The sequence below is a fragment of the Diabrotica virgifera genome, chromosome 8 (genome assembly GCF_917563875.1).
Source record: "Diabrotica virgifera virgifera chromosome 8, PGI_DIABVI_V3a".
In the NCBI taxonomy this organism is placed as follows: domain Eukaryota; kingdom Metazoa; phylum Arthropoda; class Insecta; order Coleoptera; family Chrysomelidae; genus Diabrotica; species Diabrotica virgifera.
The window spans coordinates 128,312,971-128,338,311 of record NC_065450.1 but is presented as its reverse complement, the minus strand read 5'-3'; the positions used below and the strand labels follow the sequence as shown (position 1 = coordinate 128,338,311).

Genomic DNA, 25,341 nt, shown 5'->3' with positions numbered 1-25,341 from the left:
TGCACAAACACGCCTCAAACACATCGGTACACTATCAAATAATTAGAGAATACACGTGAAATTTGACAAATAAATTGGTCACAGGACCCTTTAGTTAGCCTTCGGACCGCATAAAAAACACTAGAGGGCCACATGCGGCCCGCGAGCCGCAGGTTGAGTATCACTGATGTAGATCGTTCATGTCGGATAATCCTGATATAGCACAAATACAAAGCTAAGCCATCTGGCACTGGTTATAGAGCCTAATCATATCAATAATGAGAAGAAAGACAGTCTCCAGAGGAAAAAATTTAGACCTAGTGAACGATGTATAAAAGAAAAGAAAAATCATCAAATTCAGTGACTGTATACATACAACAAAAAACAAAAATTTTCTGTACCTTAATAAAGTGAAAAATAATTATAAAACATGTTAATTTTTAACAAAGTTTATTTAAAAAAATATTTTTGGTAAAGTTTACAAAATCTTATACCTAATTAACATAACATTATAAATATAAAACAAGTTAATGCAAATAAGTCTAACCTATTTTTTTTTTAATTCTTCACGGCTGTACTTCACAAACGAAATATGTTTCAAATGAACAAGGCGAGTCGTTCCATTTAAGTCCTTTTCCATCTCTGTTCCATAATTCTAGACAGTTTTCCTGTTCTCCATTTTCATATTCGAAGTTATTTGGTTCTCCTGCATTCCAATTGGTAAACGTAATGGGTCGACCCGTTGACATCCAGAAAAACTTTCCTTCTTCTGCTAAATCAGTTCCGGAAGTCCAGAAGTGTTCATGGCCGAAACCTTAAAAAAGTTAAGTATTATTTAAAATATCAAAAAAATTAAATAACTAGATTAGATAACACAACCCTACAAAAAAATTTTTGTCTTGATTCCAAAAATACAAAGTATTTTTGTTTCAGCTCTAGATTTCGAGAGATAACATACTCATCAAATACTTTATCTTTAATCTTTAATAATCTAATATTTCTGTGTATATTCTAGTATTATAATTGCAAGATATTTATCTAAAATCTTAAATTCTAACAAAAATGCACTGTAATGATATAACAAGAATAAAAAACCGCCTAACGCCGTAAAAATGAGTAAACGCCAGAGAAATAAGGTTTTTGTCGGGACACTTGAGCAGCCAGGTTGCAAATGGATTTTTTGGGTACTATTTACCTAATACATTATAAATACAAAAATGACCGTCACAGTTTGGACGAGAAATTTAGTTATTAACAAATAAGGGTCAAAAATCGCAGTTTTTTCGTTTAAATCGCTACAGGTACAAATAGGGTAATTATATTATATTATATTATTTAGAGTATTCGTATTCTAGCAGATCAGCCAAGGTTTAAAATGGCACTTTTTGAATTTTGGTCCGATCATTTTTTGCTTCGGAAATTGCAATATAAGACTAAAATTTCAAAAATAAAAAATGTGCTATAACTTTTGCAAAAATGGCCTTAAGACGATAAGACGATCATATAGACGATAAGACGATAAGACGATCATATTGCACGAAAAGTTGAGTCAAACATTCCATATAATGCACAAAAAATTTTAAGACGATTCGTCAATTAGTTTAAATTTTATTCAATTTGTTTATCGCAAAGAGCTTTTTTTTCGCAATGTTATTGTTCAGAAAATAATAATGATATAACAATTCTGTGGAAACCACATGCAAGAAAAATAGTTATATTTTCAAAGTGTTGAAAAAAATCATTAAAAAGTCGTTTTTATCACTCCGAAAAAAGTTTAGCAAAATAGTCATTTTTGGCTTATAAATAATTTGAATAGGTTTGTTAATATTGACTATAGAGTAAATCTACTTTAGGATTTCAAAAGCTGCTATTTTTACACGAATTTTCAGAAAAAACTTTTTGCCTAGGTTAATTAGGCTCAAAGTTAGCCACTTTTATTATTTAATTCGCAGTTACTTCTATATACATCAAATTCTCCTGTTACAGTGTTAGTTACCATACTACTCCGAAACGGCTTGGCCGATTTTTATGAAATTTTACACGTATATCCTATAGGATAGAGAAGAGGTTTTAACCTATTTTTTGTACCCATAAGTTATAAGGGGGCTGCCCCCCTGACATTTTTTTTTATTTTTTTGGATAAAATTATTTACCTTAATTTTATATGATGTAGAATTAAAAAATACATTCAACTCTTAATTTTCACTCTTTTATCACCAACCCCTATTTGTTAATAGCCATCTATATATTTACATATATAAAATTCTCCTGTCACAGTGTTAGTTTCCATACTCCTCCGAGACCGCTTTACCGATTTTTATGAAATTGTATATGTATATTCGGTAGGTCTTAGAATCGGTCGTAATCTATTTTTCATATCCCTGAGTGATAAGGGGAGTTCCCCCTAACATTTTGTAATGTTAGGTGGGGATGTGTGTACATAACGTACTCTATAAGACTACGAGTACATACAAATTAAAAAAATTATAATCAAAATCCATCAACAAGCTCCGGCGATATTAATCTTAGCATCTGTTTGCAGAATCAATTTCATTTTTTGAGTGCACGGATTTTATTAATTCCCCTCCACCGACCACGAATTAATTCCGTTCGGAGCCACTTTTAAAACTTTATTAACCACTCTGTTGAGGTTCAGAGTTTACCCAAACTTTTACATATAAACTATATATCTTCAACTTCAAAATAGCTCAAGTTAGGTTGCTTAATTATTATAAACAAAGTAGCCGTCAATTAAATAAAAAAAAGTGGCTAACTTTGACCGTAATTAACCTAGGCGAAAAGTTTTTCTTTGAAAATTCGTATAAAAATACCAGTTTTTCAAATTCCAGCGTAGTTTTAGCCTACAGTCAATATTAACAAAGTTATTCAAATTGTTTATAAGCCAAAAATGACTATTTTAGTAATATATTTTCTGAGTGATAAAAATGACTTTTTGATAATTTTTTTAAATACGTTGAAAATATGACTATTGTTCTTTCATATTGTTTTCACAGAATTGCTATATCAATATTATTTTCTGAACAATAACATTGCGAAAAAAAGCTCTTTGCGATAAACAAATTGAATAAAATTTAAACTAATTGACGAATCGTCTTAAATTTTTTTGTGCATTGTGCGGACTGTTTGACTCAACTTTTCATGCAATATGAAAGTCTTAAATTCATTTTCGCAAAAGTTACAGCAAATTTTTTATTTTCGAAATTTTAGTTTTATTTTGCAATATCCGAAGCAACAAATGATCGGACCAAAATTCAAAAAGCGCTATTTTAAACCTTGGCTCATCTACTAAAAGAAAAATATTATAAATAAGATATTTAAACACCCTGTTTTTACCTGTAGCGATTTAAACGAAAGAACTCCCATTTTGACCCTTATTTGTTAATAACTAAATTTCTCGTCCAAACTGTGACGGGCAGTTTTGTATTTATAATGGTATAGGTATATAGGGTGAGGCAGATAACTGGCCTATTAGAAATATCTCGAGAACTAAAGGCAACAGAATCATGAAAATTGGAATAAAGGGGTTTTGAATGATGATCTATTAAATGAAAATATTTTCATCTCTTTTCAACTTCCGGTTATACCGGAAGTTGCTTATAATTTCGTTTTTTTCAATAGGACACCCTGTATATTTTTACATTTTTGGATTCTCTTCGATGTCTTCTTTCTTAAAATATGAGGTTTTGTAATATTATACAGGGTATTTTAAAAGATAATTACGTTTCTTTATTAATTTCGTAGCAAAATTCACACCCTGTAGAATTGTAGCAGTTTGACATCTAAAACTCTACTTACGTTCAAATAATTTTTAATATACTCTACTATTGTTAAGAATCATTAGTATAGCTCAATTTTTAATTTTAGTATACAGGGTTGGTCGAAACTCGGAATGAGTATTTTCTGAGTTTTCTTAAATAGAACACCCTGTATTTTTGCATTGTAGTGAAATGATATTTTATAGTACTTTTTTATTTCTTAAGCATTCCCTATACCTAACTGCTTTAATTTGTGAGTTATTGGTGATTCAAGCTAAACATTAATTGCAACAAAAAATACGTAAACTTTTATTAGGTTGGCCGTGAAAATACTCAATCCCAAATAATTTTTCAGAAATAAATACATATTAATCCAGACTGGTCCTTAAAATTACCAATAATGGTTTAGCTATCAAAATACCTACTTAGTTAAGATTGTTGGTGCGATTAACAATTAAGCACAAATGAAAGCAGTTAGGTATAGGGAATGCTCAAGAAATAAAAAAGTACCATAAAATATCATTTCATTACAATACTAAAATACAGGGTGTTCCATTTAAGAAAACTCAGAAAATACTCATTCCGAGTTTCGACCAACCCTGTATACTAAAATTAAAAATTTAGCTGTACTAATGATTCTTAACAATTGTAGAGTATATTAAAAATCATTTGAACGTAAGTAGAGTTTTAGATGTCAAACTACTACAATTCTACAGGGTGTTAATTTTGTTACGAAATTAATAAAAAAACATAATTATCTTTTAAAATACCCTATATAATATTACAAAACCTGATATTTTAAGAAAGAAGACATCAAAGAGAATCCAAAAATGTAAAAATATACAGGGTGTCCCATTTAAAAAAACGAAGTTATAAGCAACTTCCGGTGTAACCGGAAGTTGCAAAGAGATGAAAATATTTTCATTTAATAGATCATTCTTCAAAACTCCTTTATTCAAATTTTCATGATTCTGTTGCCTTTAGTTCTCGAGATATTTCTAATAGGCCCTTTATTTGCCTCACCCTGTATAGTACCCAAAAAACCCATTTTCAACCTAGCTGCTCAAGTGTCCCGAACATGGTATATTTTTGCCTTATTTTCCTGGTGTAACAATATTCCAGCTATAAAAGAGCTGATATGAATATTACGTGGCGCGAAAATGTATTTTCATTTTGATGGAAAATAAAATTCTAGTTTTATTTTAAAAGATGTTTCCATAATATTTGCTAATTTGAAGTAAAACGCGCCACCAAAGAGCTTCAAAATGCAAACTGTATCAGAGTTACTCTTCAAATTTAGCAAATATTATGGAAAAATCTTTCAAAATAAAACTAGAATTTTATTTTCCATCAAAATGGAAATACATTTTCGCGCCACGTAATATTCATATCAGCTCTTTTGTAGCTGGAATATTCTATGCGCCACTCATTTTTACGACGTTTAGCGGTTGTTTATTCTTGTATCACTAGTTTTTCAAAGATTTTATAAATTAAATGTATGAAGTTGAATGTAATATTTCTTGATTACACTTAAGCGTTATACATGGTCGCCTTTATCGCATTCTCTCCCAAATAATCTAGTAGTTAGGTATTGTACCCTCTGAGATCCGTGGAAAAAATTTACACCCAAAATAACAAAATTCAGTTTGGCAACACTGTGTTAATGTTGATAGTAACAAGATAAACAGAACCGTAATTTAGTCCAGACAAATTAATATATTTTTGTGCCAACAAAAATGAGACTTTTCAACCAAATAATGTTTCACATATGATGTGCAAAATAATTTTGAATTGGTTTCTGCTAATGAGCTTGCTTTTTTGTCATTAAAGTAGAAAAAACTTTAAAATTTATTCTTTATAATAATTATCGTCCACTTCTCGTCTTATTATTTTCACTGTACTAATATCCGTCGACTCATTTACAATGATTAATGCGATAATTAAAACATTTTATCGTTATCGGCTTCTGGAGTGTCTGAGACATATCTTATTTCATTGATAAAATGCACAGTCCCACCGATTTCCACTTGAACCATACGACACCAGACTTGTGATAAGACAATCCGAGTTCACATTCCAGCCATTCTAATAATTATTATGGTCGGAAAATAAGCTCGGATTGTCCGATCAAACTTAGCGTCGTAACCATTACAACTACATAAACCATTTCGGCGATAATGGCTAAATGGATTTTTATTTTTTAGCTCGATAACTTATGAACGGCTTAACCGATTTTGATCATTAAACATGCGTTTGAAACATATTGACAAATAGTATCTGATGCATCTAAGGTCAAGTATGATAACTGAAGGTATTACAGGAATTATTGAGCTTGAAAAACCGTTTTTCGCATAAGAAATAGATTTGATCATACTTATGAAGCCTGTAACTTAAAAATTCGAATTTTCCCAGATATGAGGTATACACCGTTAGACGCGCTTAGAGTCCTCCTACAAACGCTCAGTTATTGGCGCAATTCGTAGGTTGAAATTTTGAATAATTGTTGAAAAACCAAAATTTTCAAAGTTTAATTTTTCAGTTTTTCGGCTATACTGTGCCGTGTGTAGGTATGATATTGACCGCTTAAGCACCATTTGAAAGCCTAACTCAACGCTATTGATTTGGTGTATTTGCGGTTTTCCTGTTTCTCCTTGAACCTAAGATATATACGCCCAAAAATATGCCATATAGCTGGCTTATGGGTGGTCAAAAGTCACAAACTACACCGGTTCTGAATCGGCCCTCACCCCCTCTTGAAACAGAAAAAAATGTATAGATCGGTGTAACTTTTCCACACACATCCACAAACATTTCCCCCTTTTTAAATAAAAATTGAGTCATTCTTCTGAGCTCGGTAACTTTTGAATGGTATAACCGATTTTTAAAATTAGACATGCTTTGGAAAGGTAATGATCAGTACTATCAGAAGCCGCAAACGTCGGACTTGATTTTTAAAATTTTTTGGGAGTTTTGGGGACGAGAACGAAAAACAGACCCTAAATGGGAAGGGCCGTAAAATCCACACCCTTGGACCAAAATGGAGAGTTGACATATGTATGAACGAGTCTTTTCCTAATCTTTAAGACGGGATTTGGCCCAATTTTCAGTTCAGTCACATTTAGAAAATCGAAAAGTTCGTGTATATATGTATAGTGTCGCATGTAGGGGTATTGTGCGCCACTGGCGAGAACTGCCGTTGTCGGGTAATGAAATTGTACTTATTGGAAATGCCATAACTTGAAATTACCTAATTGTTTCAGATCACTGGCGTTTGTTTACCAACAATTTCAAACAAAGTTTAAAGTGTGTTCTTCTACATAATGGAAACAAATATGGAAGTATACCAATGAGGCATTCTACAAAAATGAAGGAAGAATATAAAACCTACATCAGTGGGTGCTCTGTGTTAATTTCAAGATGGTGAACTTCCTTTTAGGACAACAATGTGGCTATACAAAATATCCTTGTTTCTTTTGTTTGTGGGATAGCAGGGCTAAGGACCAAAGCTGTAGTAGAACAAATTGGACTCCTAGATATGCTTTATTTCAAGGACAAGCTAACGTAATTAATGAAGCAATGGTCGAACGAGATAAAATAATGTTACCTCCGTTGCATTATTTAATTAAGGCTCATAAAACAATTTGTAAAGGCCTTAGACCAAAATGGTCCTTGTTTTGAATACTTATCCAGCAATTTCCCTACACTTATGGTCTGTTTTTAAACCAGGAGGAGTAATTTAAATTTACCGCGCCATAATGCTTGTTTGTAATTGATCCAACCTCAGGCAAGTTTACTCCACTGTAGTCTAGTCGCAACATAGGGGGTCCCGTGGAAAATTCTAGCTTCCGTGATTTGATGGTGGTATTATAGGTTTTTTGGGTCGCTGAATCCAATGGAAGTGGTCTGGAAGCATAAATATGGTGCGTTTAACTGTTATTAACAAATTATGGTAAAATTAGGTGTTTTTCAGAAATTATTAGAAGCCCTGTAAATAAATTGATAGTGTTAAGGTCTTCTCTGGTGTATGTTTGGTCGCTGAATCGAATGCGACTAGTTGCGATTACTCAAAATATGTTCTTATTTTTTAAATAACAAAATAATTGTTTATTCGCCAAAGAGCTTGAAATAATGCACTATCTACAACAAGTTTGTAGTCTTTTTCATAGTATTTTTATACGCTAAATCGATTGCTACTAGTCGTGATAGCTTAAACCACGTTCCGACTTTGTTATTAATAAATCATTGCAAAAATAACGGTTTAGAGTACGTTTAGTAACGGCTTTTGCTCTGAAATTTAAAAAACCACTTGGATTAACATGAAATTTTTCATACACGTAGTTAACATGTCAAACAAAACAAGTGATATTGTGCCGATGTGTGCTTTTACCCTGGGGGTGACTTTCACCCCTTTTCGAGGGTGAAAAAAGAAACCTTTAAAATGAGCCCGGAAGTGAATAAACTGATTGATTCTAAGCAACTTTTGTTCTATACAGTTTTTTCACTAAGTTAATACTTTTCGAGTTATTTGCGAGTGAATATGTTCATTTTTCAACAAAAAAAAAACACGTTTTTGGTGATTGTATAAGCACTTTCGAACTGATGAAACTTACAGATCATATAAACACAACATAAGTAAAGCAACTTGTGAAGCGGTAACGATTAATTTCATTTGAGATGCTAATTAGGGGGTGATTTTCCCGTTTTTTTACCAAAAAAGGGACTAACTTTATTTTGAGCGTAACTTGCTTATTTTTGATACTAGATATTTTTTCAGAAAACAAGAATAAAGTTTTTTTTAAAAGTTTTAAAAAAGTTATAATGAGTTTTCCTTAAAAAGTGCTTAATTTTTTGGTTATTTAATGTTGAAATATTCGATTTGGAATTTGACGAATATGAACCTGTTGTTCATTAGCTACAACTGCGCTTCTACTGGATCTACGGACCTCACACATACACCATTTTTTTCACTTTTTTAGAGTCGATATTTTTGCTAAGAAAATTTTTTTGAAAAAATACCTACTTACTTTTTGAGTTATTTGCGAGAAACCGTCTAAAAATGTGGGTTTTTGTTGAAAAATGAACATATTCGCTCGCAAATAACTCGAAAAGTATTGACTAAGGGCCGGTTGTTCGAACGCTAATCAAAAATGGAGTCAACTGATCATTATCAAATATTTAATTACTGTCACCAACTGTCAATGTCAACTTTGTTTGGGATGCTGAAAACATAATTGATTACAATTATGAGATTTATTAATCAATTATGTTAATAATTGTTATTTTAATTAATAGTTAATAATTAATTAATCAATCAATTATGTTAATTTTCTAATGATAATTAACATAATTGATTACAACCAACTGATTGACGTACGAATGAGGGGTGTTGTTATTTGATGGTTGTTAAGGGGACTTAATTATAGTCAACTTCTTGATTAGCGTTCGAACAACCGGCCCTAAGTGATAAAACTGTATAGAACAAAAGTTGCTTAGAATTAACTAGTTTATCCAATTCCGGACTTATTTTAAAGGTTTCTTTTTTCACCCCCGAAAAGGGGTGAAAACTCACCCCCAGGGTAAAAGAACACATCAGCAAAATATCACTTGTTTTGTTTGACATATTAGCTACGTAATGCCAAATTTCATGTCAATCCAAGTGTTTTTTTTTATTTAGAGCAAAAACCGTGAGTAAACGTACTATAAGCCGTTATTTTTGCGATAATTTATTAATAACAAAGTAGGAACGTGGTTTAAGCTATCACGACTAGTGGCAATCGATTTAGCGTATAAAAATACTATGAAAAAGACTACAAACTTGCTGTAGATAGCGCATTATTTCGAGCTTTTCGGTGAATAAACAATTATTTTGTCATTAACAAAATAAGAACATATTTTTAGTAATCGCAACTAGTCGCAATCGCTTCAGCGACTAAAAATACACCAGAGAAGACCTTAACACTATCAATTTATTTACAGGGCTTCTAATAACCTGAAAAATACCTAATTTTACCATAATTTGTTAATAACAATTAAACGCACCATATTTGGGCTTTCAGACCACTTCCATTGGATTCAGCGACCCAAAAAATTCAGTATTTTTGAAACCTACCAGGTGTTGTAAAGGACGATGCCAGGAATAACTTCTACTAAAATGTGACCAAAAATATTGTGAACTTTTTTTTTATTGTGATTTTCATTTGTTAAATTTGCAATTTTTAAAGATTTTTAATTTTGCAGCTTAGGATATTGATTCTAGAGAAAAACTTTTTAATAGAAAGTTGTAGAAAATTAAAAAACCTACAATTTGAGCTATAGTAAGTTTAATTTCGTTTATTGGTTATTGCAAAACAGCCTGCGAAAGGTCCAAAATGGCCGTTTTTTACAATTGCGGTATTTATTGTACAAATAATTTTTTTTATTTTTTAAAGCTTTGAAATGAAGATCTTTCAATTCCAAACATAAAAAAAATTGTAAGGCCTGATTAACGAATTTGTTGCTTAGATATTATAAATTGTTTATCCTAAGAAGTCAAATGTCGAAGGCTATAACTTTTTGAAAAAAAAATCGTAGAGAGTTGGTGGAACATCCAATCTCCTTCTAAAGAGCTATATTTTCATATTCTGATGTAAATAAATGCGGAAAACATTTTTAAACCTCTACTTTTTGGGTTTGAAAATAAGGGGACAAATTTCGTTATAAACATTTAGAGCTAAAGCGGCTCTGTACATCCTATGGGTTTTTAACTTACAGATTATTGTTGCTGAAGACGAAACGAAGATTTATAAAAAAATAAAAAATGTCTACGACCAACTGAAGCAGAGCTAAATGTTGGGTTTGAAAATAAGGGGGCAAATTTCGTTATAAACATTTAGAGCTGAAGCGGCCCTGTACGTCCTATGAGTTTCTAACTTACAGATTATTGTTGCTGAAGACGAAACAAAGATTTACAAAAAAAAAATAAAAATTTTCTACAACCAACTGAAGCCGAGATAATTGTTTCTTTTTTCTTAAATCGTAGTGCCTTTATTTACAACAATTAAGAAATTATTTTACAGTCATTGATTAAAGAAAGACTTATGTTATCTTAAAATAAAAATTATTATAAAATATAGTTACATTTAATTATTAAAAATTATTTTTAAAATCGGTGCTTTTGCGAGCGGCCGGATTATGCAAATCGCCTGGATCGCTTCAAATCCGCGCGCTCGGAAAATTTTTACGTAACTTGTATTAAATTTTGACCGAAAACAATTTAATAATATTACCATTATAATATACAGTCTATTTACCACTGTATTTGTTTTTCTTGATAAAATTTTATATGTGAAATCTCATTTCTGAAGAAATAATATTACAAAAATGATACATATATATGAAATATATAACTATATTTTTAATTTTTTCATTGTTATATAAATATAATAATAATAATGGTACTTCTTATTATACAATATACAACTTTTTCTTCTTGTAGTGACTATCCGTTTTGGATGTTGGCGACCATCATGGCAATTTGGCAAACCCCATTTGGAAACTGAGAACCAGGAAGTCGAAGGATTACCTTGCTAGAAAATTTACGTACGTCGTTCAACACAACAACTACAAATCTTTTTAGAGCAGCAGTACCGATTTAGTGTGCAAGTACAGATTGCCATGATGGTCGCCAACATCCAAAACGGATAGTCACTACAAGAAGAAAAAGTTTTATATTGTATAATAAGAAGTAACATTATTATTATTATTATTATTATATTTATATAACAATGAAAAAATTAACAATATAGTTATATATTTCATATATATGTATCATTTTTCATATTTCATATATATGTATCAACAAACAGTGGTATAGTCCTGTCGCCAGGGGGGGTACAACGGCCTCCTTTATTCAGATGGACTTACCCAAGTTTTTTTCATGTATTTGGACCCGTAGAATACGAATTTTTTGGGTAACAGTTGATCCGGATGTCGATAAGATTGTTATTGACCAAGAACTTGAGGAATTACATAACCGCGATCTCTTGCAAAACAAAACATTTTTTGGTATTTTTGGGTCATTCTAAGCAAAACATGTTTCTACAATTTTTTTCGTAGGATGGCTAGTTTTCGAGATAACCGCGGTTGAACTTTCAAAAAATCGAAAAATTGCAATTTTTGAACCCGTATAACTTTTGATTAAAAAATAAAATAGCCAGTCTGCTTACCGCATTTGAAAGTTTAAGTCAAATTATATCGGTTTTAATTATTTGCATTGCTAAAAATTTATTTTTTTATTGTTTAACAAAGCTATAAACACATAGTGTTTCCCGTGCCTTTACATGCATTTTAACGCATGCTACGTAGAAATAGCCTCGATTGCACTAGTACCTATTCTACCTACTCGTTAGATTTTAAATGAGAAATCATAGAAAACATCACTCACGCACTAGGTGTTTGTAGCTTTGTTTAACAATAACACAATAAATTTTTAGCAATGCAAATAATCGAAACCGATATAATTTGACTTGAACTTTCAAAGGCGCTAAGCAGAATTGCTATTTTATTTTTTAATCAAAAGTTATTCGGGTTTAAAAATTGCATTTTTCGATTTTTTGAAAGTTCAACCGCGTTTATCTCGAAAACTGAGCATCCTACGGGAAAACTTGTTAGAACATTTTTTACTTAGAATGACCCAAAAAATACAAAAAAATGTTTTGTTTTGTGACAAACCTCTGTTATGTAATTCCTCAAGTTCTTGGTCAATAACAATCTTATCGACATCCTGATCAACTGTTACCCAAAATCTATGTATTCTACGGGTCAAAATACATGAAAAAAACTTGGGTAAGTCCATCTGAATAAAGGAGGCCGTTGTACCCCCCCTGTCGACAGGACTAGTAAATAGACTGTATATTATAATGGTAATATTATTAAATTGTTTTCGGTCAAAATTTAAGAGGATCGGTACGTATTGTCGGCTGCAATGCTATTCAAATGGGGATTCATTTTTTCGAATCCTGAGAAAACTAATAAGTATTTTTGAAAAATTTAAACGCAGAAGGAAAGATTACATTATTAGCGAGGGCCGAAAGTCCCTGAGAACTTCTACAATGTTTATTTTAATAAGTTACAGGGGTGAAAAACTAAGAGAAAATTTAGTGTGATTTTTAATTTCAAATATATCATTCAAAATAAACTTTTTATTTATTCTAAGGGACTTTCGGCCCTCGGTAATAATTTAGTCTTTCATTCTGCGTTTAAAATTTTCAAAAATATTTATTGGTTTTTTCAGGATTCGAAAAAAATGAACACAATGCCGTGGCAATATTTTCCAAATCTATCTTTATCTTACAACGCACTCAGCCGAATATAATATTGTCAGCATATTATCAGTCAGACACTGACAATCAGTGACAATTTTAAATATTTGACATTGCATCGGGAATATGTTGAGTTATTGATTATATATTATTGATATAGGGCTTTTCATTCACAGTCATTTGTTTCGAGCTTTTGTCATGTGTCACATAATATTAATATATCTACGTCATACGTTATTGGTATATACAAATGATACAAACCAAAGACGTATGACGTAGCTATATTAATATTATGTGACACATGACAGAAGCTCGAAACAAATGACAATCGATGAAAAGCCCTATTGTGTATTTGATAAATAATTGATTTAAGACGTGAACTTAATAAAAAGTTATTTATTGTGTATTATTTGTGGAAGATCCAAGCAGAGAATACATCAGGATAATATATTCTGTGATCCAAGTATTTTGTTGTTAAAGATGTTCAAAATTGTAAGCGTTCCATAACAATATATTAGGTATTAAAAATCACTTTAACACTTTTCCTCTTTTCTCGATTGAGTATTAGTCTTTGTTGTACAATAAAATTATTACAAACAATGAATACATAGTTAGTGAACAAATTATCACATTTATTAACTGAATTAATAATTTGCAATTATAAAAATAACAGTTATCCAAGAACATTCGAAACCCATCTCTTTAAATTAATTATGACATTTTCAAGTAGAATGACATTCTAGTAATGTTTACATATCCATACCAGTGTGAATTTTACTACACGTAATTTGCCGTGTAAAGACAGAAAAAGTAGGGATACACGTAAAATATTTGCGAATTATGTACCCATAGCCTTAATACAAGTTACGTAAAAATTTTCCGAACGCGCGGATTTGAAGCGAGCCGGGCGATTTGCAAAATTCGGCCGCTCACAAAAGCACCGATTTTAAAAATAATTTTTAATAATTAAATGTAACTATATTTTATAATAATTTTTATTTTAAGATAATATAAGTCTTTCTTTAGTCAATGACTGTAAAATAATTTCTAAATAAAGGCAGTACGATTTAAGAAAAAAGAAACAATTATCTCGGCTTCAGTTGGTTGTAGAAAATTTTTATTTTTTTATAAATCTTCGTTTCGTCTTCAGAAACAATAATATGTAAGTTAGAAACTCATAGGATGTACAGGGCCGCTTCAGCTCTAAATGTTTATAACGAAATTTGCCCCCTTATTTTCAAACCCAACATTTAGCTCGGCTTCAGTTGGTCGTAGAATTTTTTATTTTTTTTTAAATCTTTATTTCGTCTTCAGCAACAATAATCTGTAAGTTAAAAACTCATAGGATGTACAGGGCCGCTTCAGCTCTAAATGTTTATAACGAAATTTGCCCCCTTATTTTATAACCCAAAAATTAGAGGTTTAAAAATGTTTTACGCATTTATTTACATCAGAATATGAAAATATAGCTCTTTAGAAGGAGATTGGATGTTTCATCAACTCTCTACGATTTTTTTTTCAAAAAGTTATAGCCTTCGACATTTGACCTCTTGGGATAAACAATTTATAATATCTAAGCAACAAATTCGTTAATCCGGCCTTACATTTTTTTATGTTTGGAATTGAAAGTTTTTCATTTTAAAGCTTTAAAAAATAAAAAAAAATCATTTGTACAATAAATAACGCAATTGTAAAAAACGGCCATTTTGGACCTTTCGCAGGCTGTTTTGCAATAACCAATTACCGAAATTAAACTTACCATAGCTCAAATTGTAGGTTTTTTAATTTACTACAACTTTCTATTAAAAAGTTTTTCTGTAGAATCAATATCCTAAGCTGCAAAATTAAAAATCTTTAAAAATTGCAAATTTAACAAATGAAAATCGCAATAAAAAAAGCTCACAATATTTTTGGTCACATTTTAGTATAAGTTATTCCTGGCATCGTCCTTTACAACACCTGATAGGTTTCAAAAATTCCTGAATTATATCCTGAAATCGACCTATTTTTCACCCACAGCCTGGAGTAATAATACCACCATCAAATCACAGCGAGCTAGAATTTCTCACGGAACCCCCTATGTTGCGACTAGACCAGCGATACTCAACCTTATTCTTTTCTGGGCCACACAGTAGGGAATTGCAACAGCTTGCGGGCCGCAATCAACGTGAAGTAGTATACAGTGTGTTTCGTTGGAAAACGGAAATACTTAAATGGTGAATAGAGGTAAATGAGGCGGTTGTAGACATACTGAATTTATTGCCCCACCGATTTTTATAACCGAGTTAAAGGGTGTTTTACCGATTTTGACCATTTTTTCTGGACGCATAACTTTAGAACAGCCTTGTATATTTTTTTGATATTTGGTACACATATGTCGCATTTAGAATCCAAACCACCCAACTACTAATCACAAGAAAAATCCAGGCCCGGATTAAACATAATTATAAATTCATTGTGACCTTGAAACAACATCCTGTGTATTGAAATTTTCAAAGCCAGTTTGCACATTTGAAAAGAGCACAAAAAAACTAATTTTAATGGTTCGCTTCTATGTTATAAATATACGGAGATGAAAACATAGTACGCTACATTAAATCAAACAGAATACGATGGGCGGGTCACGTACTAAGATCAAGTGACGAAAGACTTCTAAACGCCACATTCTGGGAAAGGCCCGATGGAAAAAGGTCAGTTGGCCGCCCAAGAAAGAGATGGAAGGACGCAGTAGCCAGCGATCTACGCAAAATGGGAGTACAGCAATGGGAAATAGCTGCTCAGGACCGACAACATTGAAGGGAAATAGTAAACGCGGCCAAGACTCACATAGAGTTGTAGAGCCAAATGATGATGATGCTTCTATGTTTTGTGCAGAAAATTTATTGACTTTAATTTTGAAATCATGTCAGAATTTTTAAGAACTCCATACTCGAACTTTCAAAACAAAAATTTTCGATATACTTTCAAAATTATTGTCATTAAATTGTCTGAGCCAAAAATTGAAGCGAGCAATTAAATTTAGTTTTTGTGCCCTTTTCAAATGTGCTAACGAATTTTGAAAATTTCAATATACAGGTGTTGTTTTCAAAGTCACAATTATTTTATTTTTTTTTTTGTTAATCCAGACCTGAACTTTTCTTGTGATTGCTAAATGAGTCGTTGCAATATAATAAATAAGTATTGTAATTTTTAAAATAAGTATTTGTTCACTAACTTTAATAATTTATTATTAAAAGTTAATAACGCCTGCTTTTTAATCAGAGTTCTTCAAAATTTCAATATAATTTCAAAATTAAAGTCATTGAATTGTCTGTCTCACTCACAAACACGCCTCAAACACACTATCAAATAATTCGAAAAACACGTGGAAGTTAACAAATAATTTGATCTATTACAGGGCCTTTTAGTTATCCTTCGGGCCACATAAGAAACGCTAAAGGGCCGCATGCGGCCCGCGGGCCGCAGGTTGAGTATCGCTGGACTAGACTAATAGGTATTAACAAAGACTCAATGAGATGTTAGAACTTTGTAATTTTTTTAATGAAGCAGAACACGTCAGTAACACTTAAGAATTTGTTTTTAATGTACCTATCTCTTTTAACGATACCTTGTCACTCTGTAACTTGGGAATAAGTAACAATAGACCAATAAATAAAAATTTGTTGATTTTGAATTATCTTTTCTATATAGGAGGTAGATTACCAGTGGCGTGCTGGAACTTTTTAAGCGGCCCGGTGATTTTATAGAAAAGCGGCCTCCCATCCTCATTTTACCTTCTATTATCAGGATGCTTCATTCGTTAGTTATAAAATCAAAAAAACAAAAATATAAATTATTTTTAAATAAAACATAAAACTTTGAATTCAACAGTTTTTTAATTTGCTATATTTTTTTATTTAAGAGGATCGGTACGTATTCTCGGCTGCAAAGCTATTCAAATGGGGATTAATTTTTTTCGAATCCTGAGAAAACTAATAAGTATTTTTGAAAAATTTAAACGCAGAATGAAAGATCACGTTATTAGCGATGGCCGAAAGTCCCTGAGAACTTCTATAATGTTTATTTTAATAAGTTACAGGGGTGAAAAACTAAGAGAAAATTTAGTGTGATTTTTAATTTCAAATATATTATTAAAAATAAACTTTTTATTTATTCTAAGGGACTTTCGGCCCTCGGTAATAATTTAGTCTTTTATTCTGCGTTTAAATATTTCAAAAATATTTATTGGTTTTTTCAGGATTCGAAAAAAATAAACACAATGCCGTGGTAATATTTTCCAAATCTATCTTTGTCTTACAACGCACTCAGCCGAATATAATATTGTCAGCATATATTGTCAGTCAGACACTGACAATCAGTGACAATTTTAAATATTTGACATTGCATCGGGAATATGTTGAGTTATTGATTAAATATTATTGAAATATAGTGTATTTGATAAATAATTGATTTAAGACGTGAACTTAATAAAAAGTTATTTTCGTACTTCCGGGCCTAAAGTGACAACTTCACTCCCTTGTGACAGGTACTAAAGTGTCACATTTAATCCCTCCGGGATTAAATATTGACGAAACTCCCGGAACGATTAAATCACAAACAAACGAATTTAAGGGATATTTTATTGAAAAATATAATTAATTAGAATGGTAATTAACGTTAATATTCAAATTAATATTGTGACAGTTCGTCATATTGACCAGTCTTTCCTGGGTTAATGCAGCAGGTAACTGACGAGTAACAGATAGGTCCTTTTCATATTGAACTGGTGTTTGTTTCGAAGATCCTGCGGAAACAGGAAGCGAGAATGAGGACTGTGGCATAACTATAGTGGACGAATCGGCGACTTGACCAAATATTTTATCTGAAATTTTTTGTTTATTTTTAATAGACGATTCAATATATCCCTCGGCCACGTTGGAGGATTTCCATCCTCCATGTCTCTTCAGCACGTCTATTGTTGCTCCCGAATCAGCTAACAAAGACGCAGATGTGCGTCTAAAACAATGTCCCGTATAAGACGTCGCATTTTCTAATTTCAAGAAAGCTGCTATTTGCCGTGGAATTGTACCAAACATGTTTTTTCCTACTACTCGCGTAGTACATTCTTTGTTGATGTATTGAACAAAAAATTTTGAATGAGTTGTCCCTGTCTTTCGCAATGCCACATATTTCCGAAATATCGCCACAAAACTGATGGCACTGTTTTCTGAATTTTTGATCACAAAATTTCGGTCAATTTTATTTTTGGTGTTTCTAATCGCAATTAGGAAGGAATCGCCCAAATCTCTCACATCGTCGATTTCTAAATCAACCAACTCTTTTCCACGACAAGCTCCCGCAACGCCCAAAATAAGTGCAACCTACAAAAAAATTGATTTCTTAAAATTTCTGAATATAAACAAATTTCCAAATTTACCTTAAGCATTAAATATTTATCATCCGGAGCCTCCCGTAAGAACTGATCTACCTGCTCAGACGTGAGAATTCTTGACTTCTTTGGCTTAAATCCCTCATTTCTTCTCTTCAAAAAAGCTAATAATTTTGGAAATTTACTTATATCAATATCTTCTCTAATGTTAATAACCGATTTCAGCATTGAGTAATGTGCCCAGAGAGTTGAGGCACAAACCGCTTTTGATTTATCATCGAAGTAGACTAACAGCGCATTTTCAGTAGGTTGTCTCACATTTTTTAAGCGGCACCACTTTTTAAAAGCATCGTACTGCTGCTCGTATAGTTTTCTAGATTTCGGTGGTAACAATTCTTCACCTACTTCGGCTGCTCTTTTATCAATATCAGATACACCTTCTTCACTCATGATACCAATAATTATCAATAACAATGTTTCTTTACAATGACACTAGTAATGACAATGTTTCTAAATTATAACTGTCACAACGCAATGTTACTATGGTAACTTATTTTAAAGACAGTTTATTAAATGAGTTGAAGAGAGAAAAAACTGATTGAAATTATTGAAATAATTAATAAAATCATACCGGAAGTACGAAAAGTATCGTATATACCTTGCGACTGAAGTACATTTAATCCTTCAGGTAAATTATGGCCCTCCCTGCGGTCGGGCCATAAACTTTACCTTCAGGATTAAATGTACTACTTCAGTCCCGCGGTATATAATGTACTATTATTGTGTATTATTTGTGGAAGATCCAAGCAGAGAATACATCAGGATAATATATTCTGTGATCCAAGTATTTTGTTGTTAAAGATGTTCAAAATTGTAAGCGTTCCATAACAATATATTATTAAAAAATCACTTTAACACTTTTCTTCTTTTCTCGATTGAGTATTAGTCTTTGTTGTACAAATAAATTATTACAATCACTGAATACATAATTAGTGAAAAAATTATCACATTTATTAACTGAATTAATAATTTCCAATTATAAAAATAACAGTTATCCAAGAACATTCAAAACCCATCTCTTTAAATGAATGATGACATTTTCAAGTAGAATGACATTCTAGTAATGTTTACATATCAATACCAGTGTGAATTTTACTACACGTAATTTGCCGTGTAAAGACAGAAAAAGTAGGGATACACGTAAAATATTTGCGAATTATGTACCCATAGCCTTAATAATAAGCAATCTTACAAATAATAAATGACATATATGACAATATTGTATGCAGTAAGGCAGAAATCATCATAAAACGATTTGTCTTGATAAAAGCGTTTTTCGATACTTCCAATAATTCCGTCAAAAATGTGCAAGACGTGTTTCCATTTTTTATTCTACAGAGTTTGAAGGAAATTGGAAAACCATAATTGTATGTATGAAAATAAATGTGTAGCAATCTATTTACGTATATAGTCTCATTCATTTACTTAATTAAACTGTATTTTACAATTAAAAAAAAATTAAATGGTGTTTTAATAATACACCCACGGACAAAAATATTTTGAAATTAACGTGTGGAATGAAATTTTTGGTGCTGCCCCCAGTGTCACAGAAATCAGATTTCTTTTCCGAATGCGATGTTTTAATGTATTATATAAATGGTATAATCGGATTTAAATTTGAGCTGGGCTATATGGTGGCCAACGTAATTTTTAAATTGAATCTCACCAAGGTAAGTATTCACTCTTCTACCGACATAAAGACCTCCGTTATGGTTCATTAACACGAATTTCTGGCATATCCGATATAGCTGGCAAATGGCAAAACATGATTTTCTAAAATGTTTTTAATGTACATATCGGCTGTCATTCACCCAATCACCTCCACAAGTTCGGTAGTATATCCTTTCCACGAAATACCACTCCATAGCACTATGCCGCCACCATCAAAATTAACGCTTTGTATGAGGTTACATCTGGCATACCGTTCATTATATGGAAGCAAGATTGACAAAACTTCGTCTACAGAAGAGTTGGTGAACAGTATGCCAGTTGTAATCTCATACAGAGCGTTAGGTTTGGTGGTGGCGAATAGTGCTACGGAGCGTTGAAAGGACATACCGAACACGTGGAGGTGATTAGGCAAATGCCAACTGACATGTACATTGGAAACATTTTATTAGATCATATCTTGCCATTTGCAAGCCACATTGGATATGACATACTGGTTGTGAGATTCAATTTAAAAATTATATTGGCCAGCATATAGCCCAGATCAGATTTAAATCCGATTATAGCATTTATATGACACTTAAAAAAATCGCATTCGGAAAAGGAATACTATTCCTATGATACTGGGGGGCTAAAGATAGTAGCACCAAAAATTTCATTTCACATGCATATGAAATATTTTTGTCCGTGAGTATATTATTAGCAAAATTAACATTCAATTAGAAATTAAATATTTTTTTTGTTACATCTAAAATTTTTTGTGAAAAAACCTATTTGACCGGCCTCAAGAGGCCGCGGCCTCTCGGTGATTGCACCGATTCATTTATATGGCCAGCACGCCACTGTAGATTACATTCCCAGAAGGCAAACATTACTCTAGACACCATATTTACATATAAGTTCGTAATATTTTTACGTTTTTTATATTACTTACCGGAGTCTTTAATATGTTTTTCTAGTTTGTCATTTTCCTCCTGGGAAGTGATACTGGCTAAATGCATCCCATGAAATCGACAATACTGTGTTGCTCTATAATAGTTAGCCTGCAAATAAAAATGAAATTAGTTTAATAAATAGTACAATGCATATATTATTATCAACATTCCTCAGCATATATGCATTATACCTCAGTATATATTTCAATAAAGACAATAACAAACTAAGTTCTCAATCTAGTAGTACAGAAACCGACAGATACCTCCGCGGCTTTCAAAAATTATAAGCCATACGGGTGCCGAGACGAACAGTAAGATGAGAGAATTTTAAATAATTCACGTCCCATCTGCTCAGCTTGGTAAAGTTCCAACAATAAGATTTCCTAAGTACTCCAAAAAGAGTAAATAAATTAAAAATGTATAAATATTTTCAATTTCGACCCGAAAACGCAGCAGTACCATATTCTGGTTCAATCGGAGAGTGCAGGAAGAGTCTATACCGGTTTCGGGACTTTTTGCCCCATCATCAGTAGTCCCATATCCTTTTCTCTCCGACCAAACCAGATAACTCGACGAGTGCCGTCTCGGATTGCAACGAACGAAATTTTACGGATATCGTAGCAACATCTGCTAAAACAAACTAAGTTCTCAATCTAGTAGTTAAGAAACTGACAATGACCGACCGTGACCGACCGACGATTGAAACCGACCGTGACTTTTCGTGCGTTGCAATCCGAGACGGCACTCGTCGAGTTATCTGGTTTGGTCGGAGAGAAGAGGATAAGGGCCTACTGATGATGGGGCAAAAAGCCCCGAAACCGGTATAGACTCTTCCTGCGCTCTCCTATTGAACCAGAATATGGTACAGCTGCGTTTTCGGGTTGCAACGAAATTGAAAATGTTTATATATTTTTAAAGACAATAACGTTTATAAACTAATGATAAAATGATTTAAGAGACTAAAGCATCATGGGGACCTATTGGGTTGTGAAAATTAAGTAAAAAGTAAAAAGTTAAGCTTTCCATTTTAGTGGGGATTTTCCATGTTTTTAATTTAATTTTCCATTTTTAAAAATTGTTTTTTACCATACCGCCATCTATCCATAATTCGAAAAAATATCTCGAATAAAAGTTACTTATTTTTACGGAATCCAAATCGGAAACCGTTACGTAAGGAATTGTAAGGAATCCAAATATAAAATGGGGGACTATTTATGACTTTAAAGTAACCCCTCACCACACCTCTGTGGGGGAGGGTCGTGTTTGGTGTCATTTGATAGATTTTTGAGAAATATGAACAAGTATTTTTCAGTTTTACCGTTGATTGAATAACCGAATTCGTGTATTCAATCAACGGTTTTACTTATTTTTACTAAATCCCAATCGGAAATATTTACGTAAGGAATCGTAAGGAATTCAAATACAAAATGGAGGTTTATATTTATAATTTTAAAGTACCCTCACTCCACCACTTAAAATACCATTTTATAAATGCAATAAACACAATTGATTTGTTTTTATGCCAATTTGCAAATAAAATGTGACAACTGCCAGATTTAACTAAATTGTCATGTTAGAATAAATGCTATAAATGTGTATTATCACGGACTTACCATTTTTTCTATCATTTGTGACGCACTGAAAAATTCTCATGAAAACGACCATATCTAAGTACAATTTATTATGATAAATAAAAATATTAGCATAGTCAAAACCCCGAGTGAAAACTGCTTTGACTTTGTCATTAAATTCTGATAACTTTTGGTAGACTAAATGAGAGGCGATACAAAATTAATAATCAAAGTTATGCCTTTTTAATAACACATTATTAGAAAAATAAGGTGAAAAATGATTCATGTTACTTAACGACGTTCTACACCTTCGTTGCGGGGTATGCCTCTCAGAGGAAAGGGGAAAAACTTATATGCAAGCGAAAGTTGGTAACAATGCATTTATAGCAGAATACTCAAATCATATGTTTCAGTATTGAATACTATATAAAAATAAATTATAACAAATCACGGAAATTACGGAATAAATTACGGAATTAATTATAATAAATAAATTAAAAATAAATGGTACGGTAAACAATCCTCATTTTTTAATATGTTATTCCTTACAAAAAATCCTTTAAGTTAAGCACAAATAATTAAAAATCGTAAATTTGGGTCAAAAGTTATTAACTTTTTAAAAATTCCCATAAGAGCCCATGTTAAAACTTAACTTTGGCCCTTAATAGTAATTAAACGGCATGGTAAAACAATTTTTAAAAAATCAAGTCTTAGTTTTTTGAAGTAAACTATAACATACTAAAATTTCATGCAAATCCTTAATTCTTTGGCGAAGGTGTAGAACGTCGTTAAAACCGTGATCGATAACAATATCGTATTACCCTCAAATTCAACCTGTCGGCATATTACATTTTTGTTTATTACATATTTTATATTACATTTTTTATGCTTAAAAATAAAAACGAAATATGCAGCTAGTGTTATTTTTTATGACCGATCAGTAGCGGAGGGATTATTAAATAACTCTGAGATTATTTTAATATGTAGGTATTATGTGCAGAAATAAAATACTCAGTGTAAGATATCTTTTTATGCACCTGCACCCGCTTATGATCAAATTCGATGTTTTCGAAAGTCATACCGCTACGGCTACGACTACTAGGGACGAGTAAGATATTTTTAAAACGTTACGAGTTAAAGTACGGAAATACCGATTTAAAGTTGCCTACTCAATTCAGTACAAGGATCAGATACATAAGTATTTTGTAATCAGTATTTGTACTCAGTACCACTGAGAACCGGTATCAAAAGTAACCGTTAAACGTCCCACTGATTTTGCCCGTCTCTATTCGCCACAACGACAGCCAACGGTTGGGTCGGGTTGGGTTTAATATGCGGTGGTTCATTTTGCGCCAGGCCTTAAAGGGTACGAACATGCCGAAGATACATGGATGAGCGTGGTGTAGGTTGCGGTCGCGGTCGAGATTTACATCGATGACGGGCAGAACATACCGAAGATAACTTCCTTTCAGTGCTCTTTCCGGTTTCCATATAACCAAAACATGTCGCAACCTGATTACAACAAGAAATGAATAAATACACCAGCCGTATCTTTACCACGAAACCACCACCAAGAAATAAACTTTAATTTACCACGCGATTAGCAGCTCAATCGCGATGTAAAAGAAACTATGGGCCATTCCACGAACATACGCCTGTTTTGGATTACTTCGACAACGAATATTTTACTGTGCAACATAAGAAGTATGAAAGTAAATGGCGCTAATAATTATTACAATAAACAACAATGTAATTTGCAATTTACTTTCGTTCTTCTTATTTTGCACAGTGAAATATTCGTTGTCGAAATAATCCAAAACAGGCGTATGTTCGTGGAATAGGGTATATTTTGTTTTGGCATCGACATCGCTGTAAACCGCGATGATAGGTCGCGAGGGTGAACGGACACATCCTTGGTATGTGCGATCTCATAAGAAAATGAAGGTTTGTTTTGACATCTATATAGCGACTGCGATCGCGACCTACACCTACACCGCCCACATTCATGTATCTTCGGCATGTTCGTACCCTAAGGGTAAAAACATGCCGAAGATACATGGATGAGCGCGGTGTAGGTCGCGATCGCGGTCGCTACATCGATATCAAAAAAACTTTCATTTTCTTATGAGATCGCACATACCAAGGATGTGTTACCCGTTCACCCTTGCATCGCGGTTTACAGCGATGTCGATGCCAAAACAGGATACGGAAAGTATCTGCGGTATGTTCTGCACGTCATAGATGTAAACCTCGACCGCGATCGCGACCTACACCGCGCTCATCCGTGTATCTTCGGCATGTTTTTACCCTTAGAGAGAATTAACGAGATGGAGCTGTCGAAAAACATTTATATCCAAAGATTAAATCGAGTGCAGAGGCAGGTCCAGAGCATGAATTAAAGTCCAGGTGAAGACGACTTACGGGTGTTGAGAGTATGAAATTGGAAAACCAAGGAGAAGGATAGAGAGGAATGGAAGCTGATCATAAAACTGGCCAAGATCTACTATGGGTGATGATAATATGATGCTGATGATTCAATGAAGAAAGCATAAGATAAGATAGCATAAGGAAAGGGACTGATAGAAATACTCAGCAGAGCAAGGCAATCTAAGTGGATAGACCAGCGACCCCTATTCTCTTTTAGGAATTGAATAATATCATTACTATCTTTACTCTATCTACCGC

At 32.5% G+C, this 25,341-nt stretch overlaps 1 protein-coding gene across 2 annotated transcripts in view; it reads right to left on the bottom strand.

Moving 5' to 3' along the window:
• Positions 1-412: 412 nt before the first annotated feature.
• Positions 413-25,341, bottom strand: part of LOC126890014 (C-type lectin 37Db-like) — a 184,530-nt gene continuing 159,601 nt past the window's right edge. For both annotated transcript variants that reach the window (XM_050658815.1, XM_050658814.1), the window contains exons 3-4: positions 21,085-21,193; positions 413-793 (exon numbers count right to left, since the gene is read on the bottom strand). In XM_050658815.1, the coding sequence (XP_050514772.1) occupies positions 546-793; positions 21,085-21,193 (357 nt within the window). In that variant the 3' untranslated portion in view covers positions 413-545. The remainder of the gene's footprint in view (positions 794-21,084; positions 21,194-25,341) is intronic.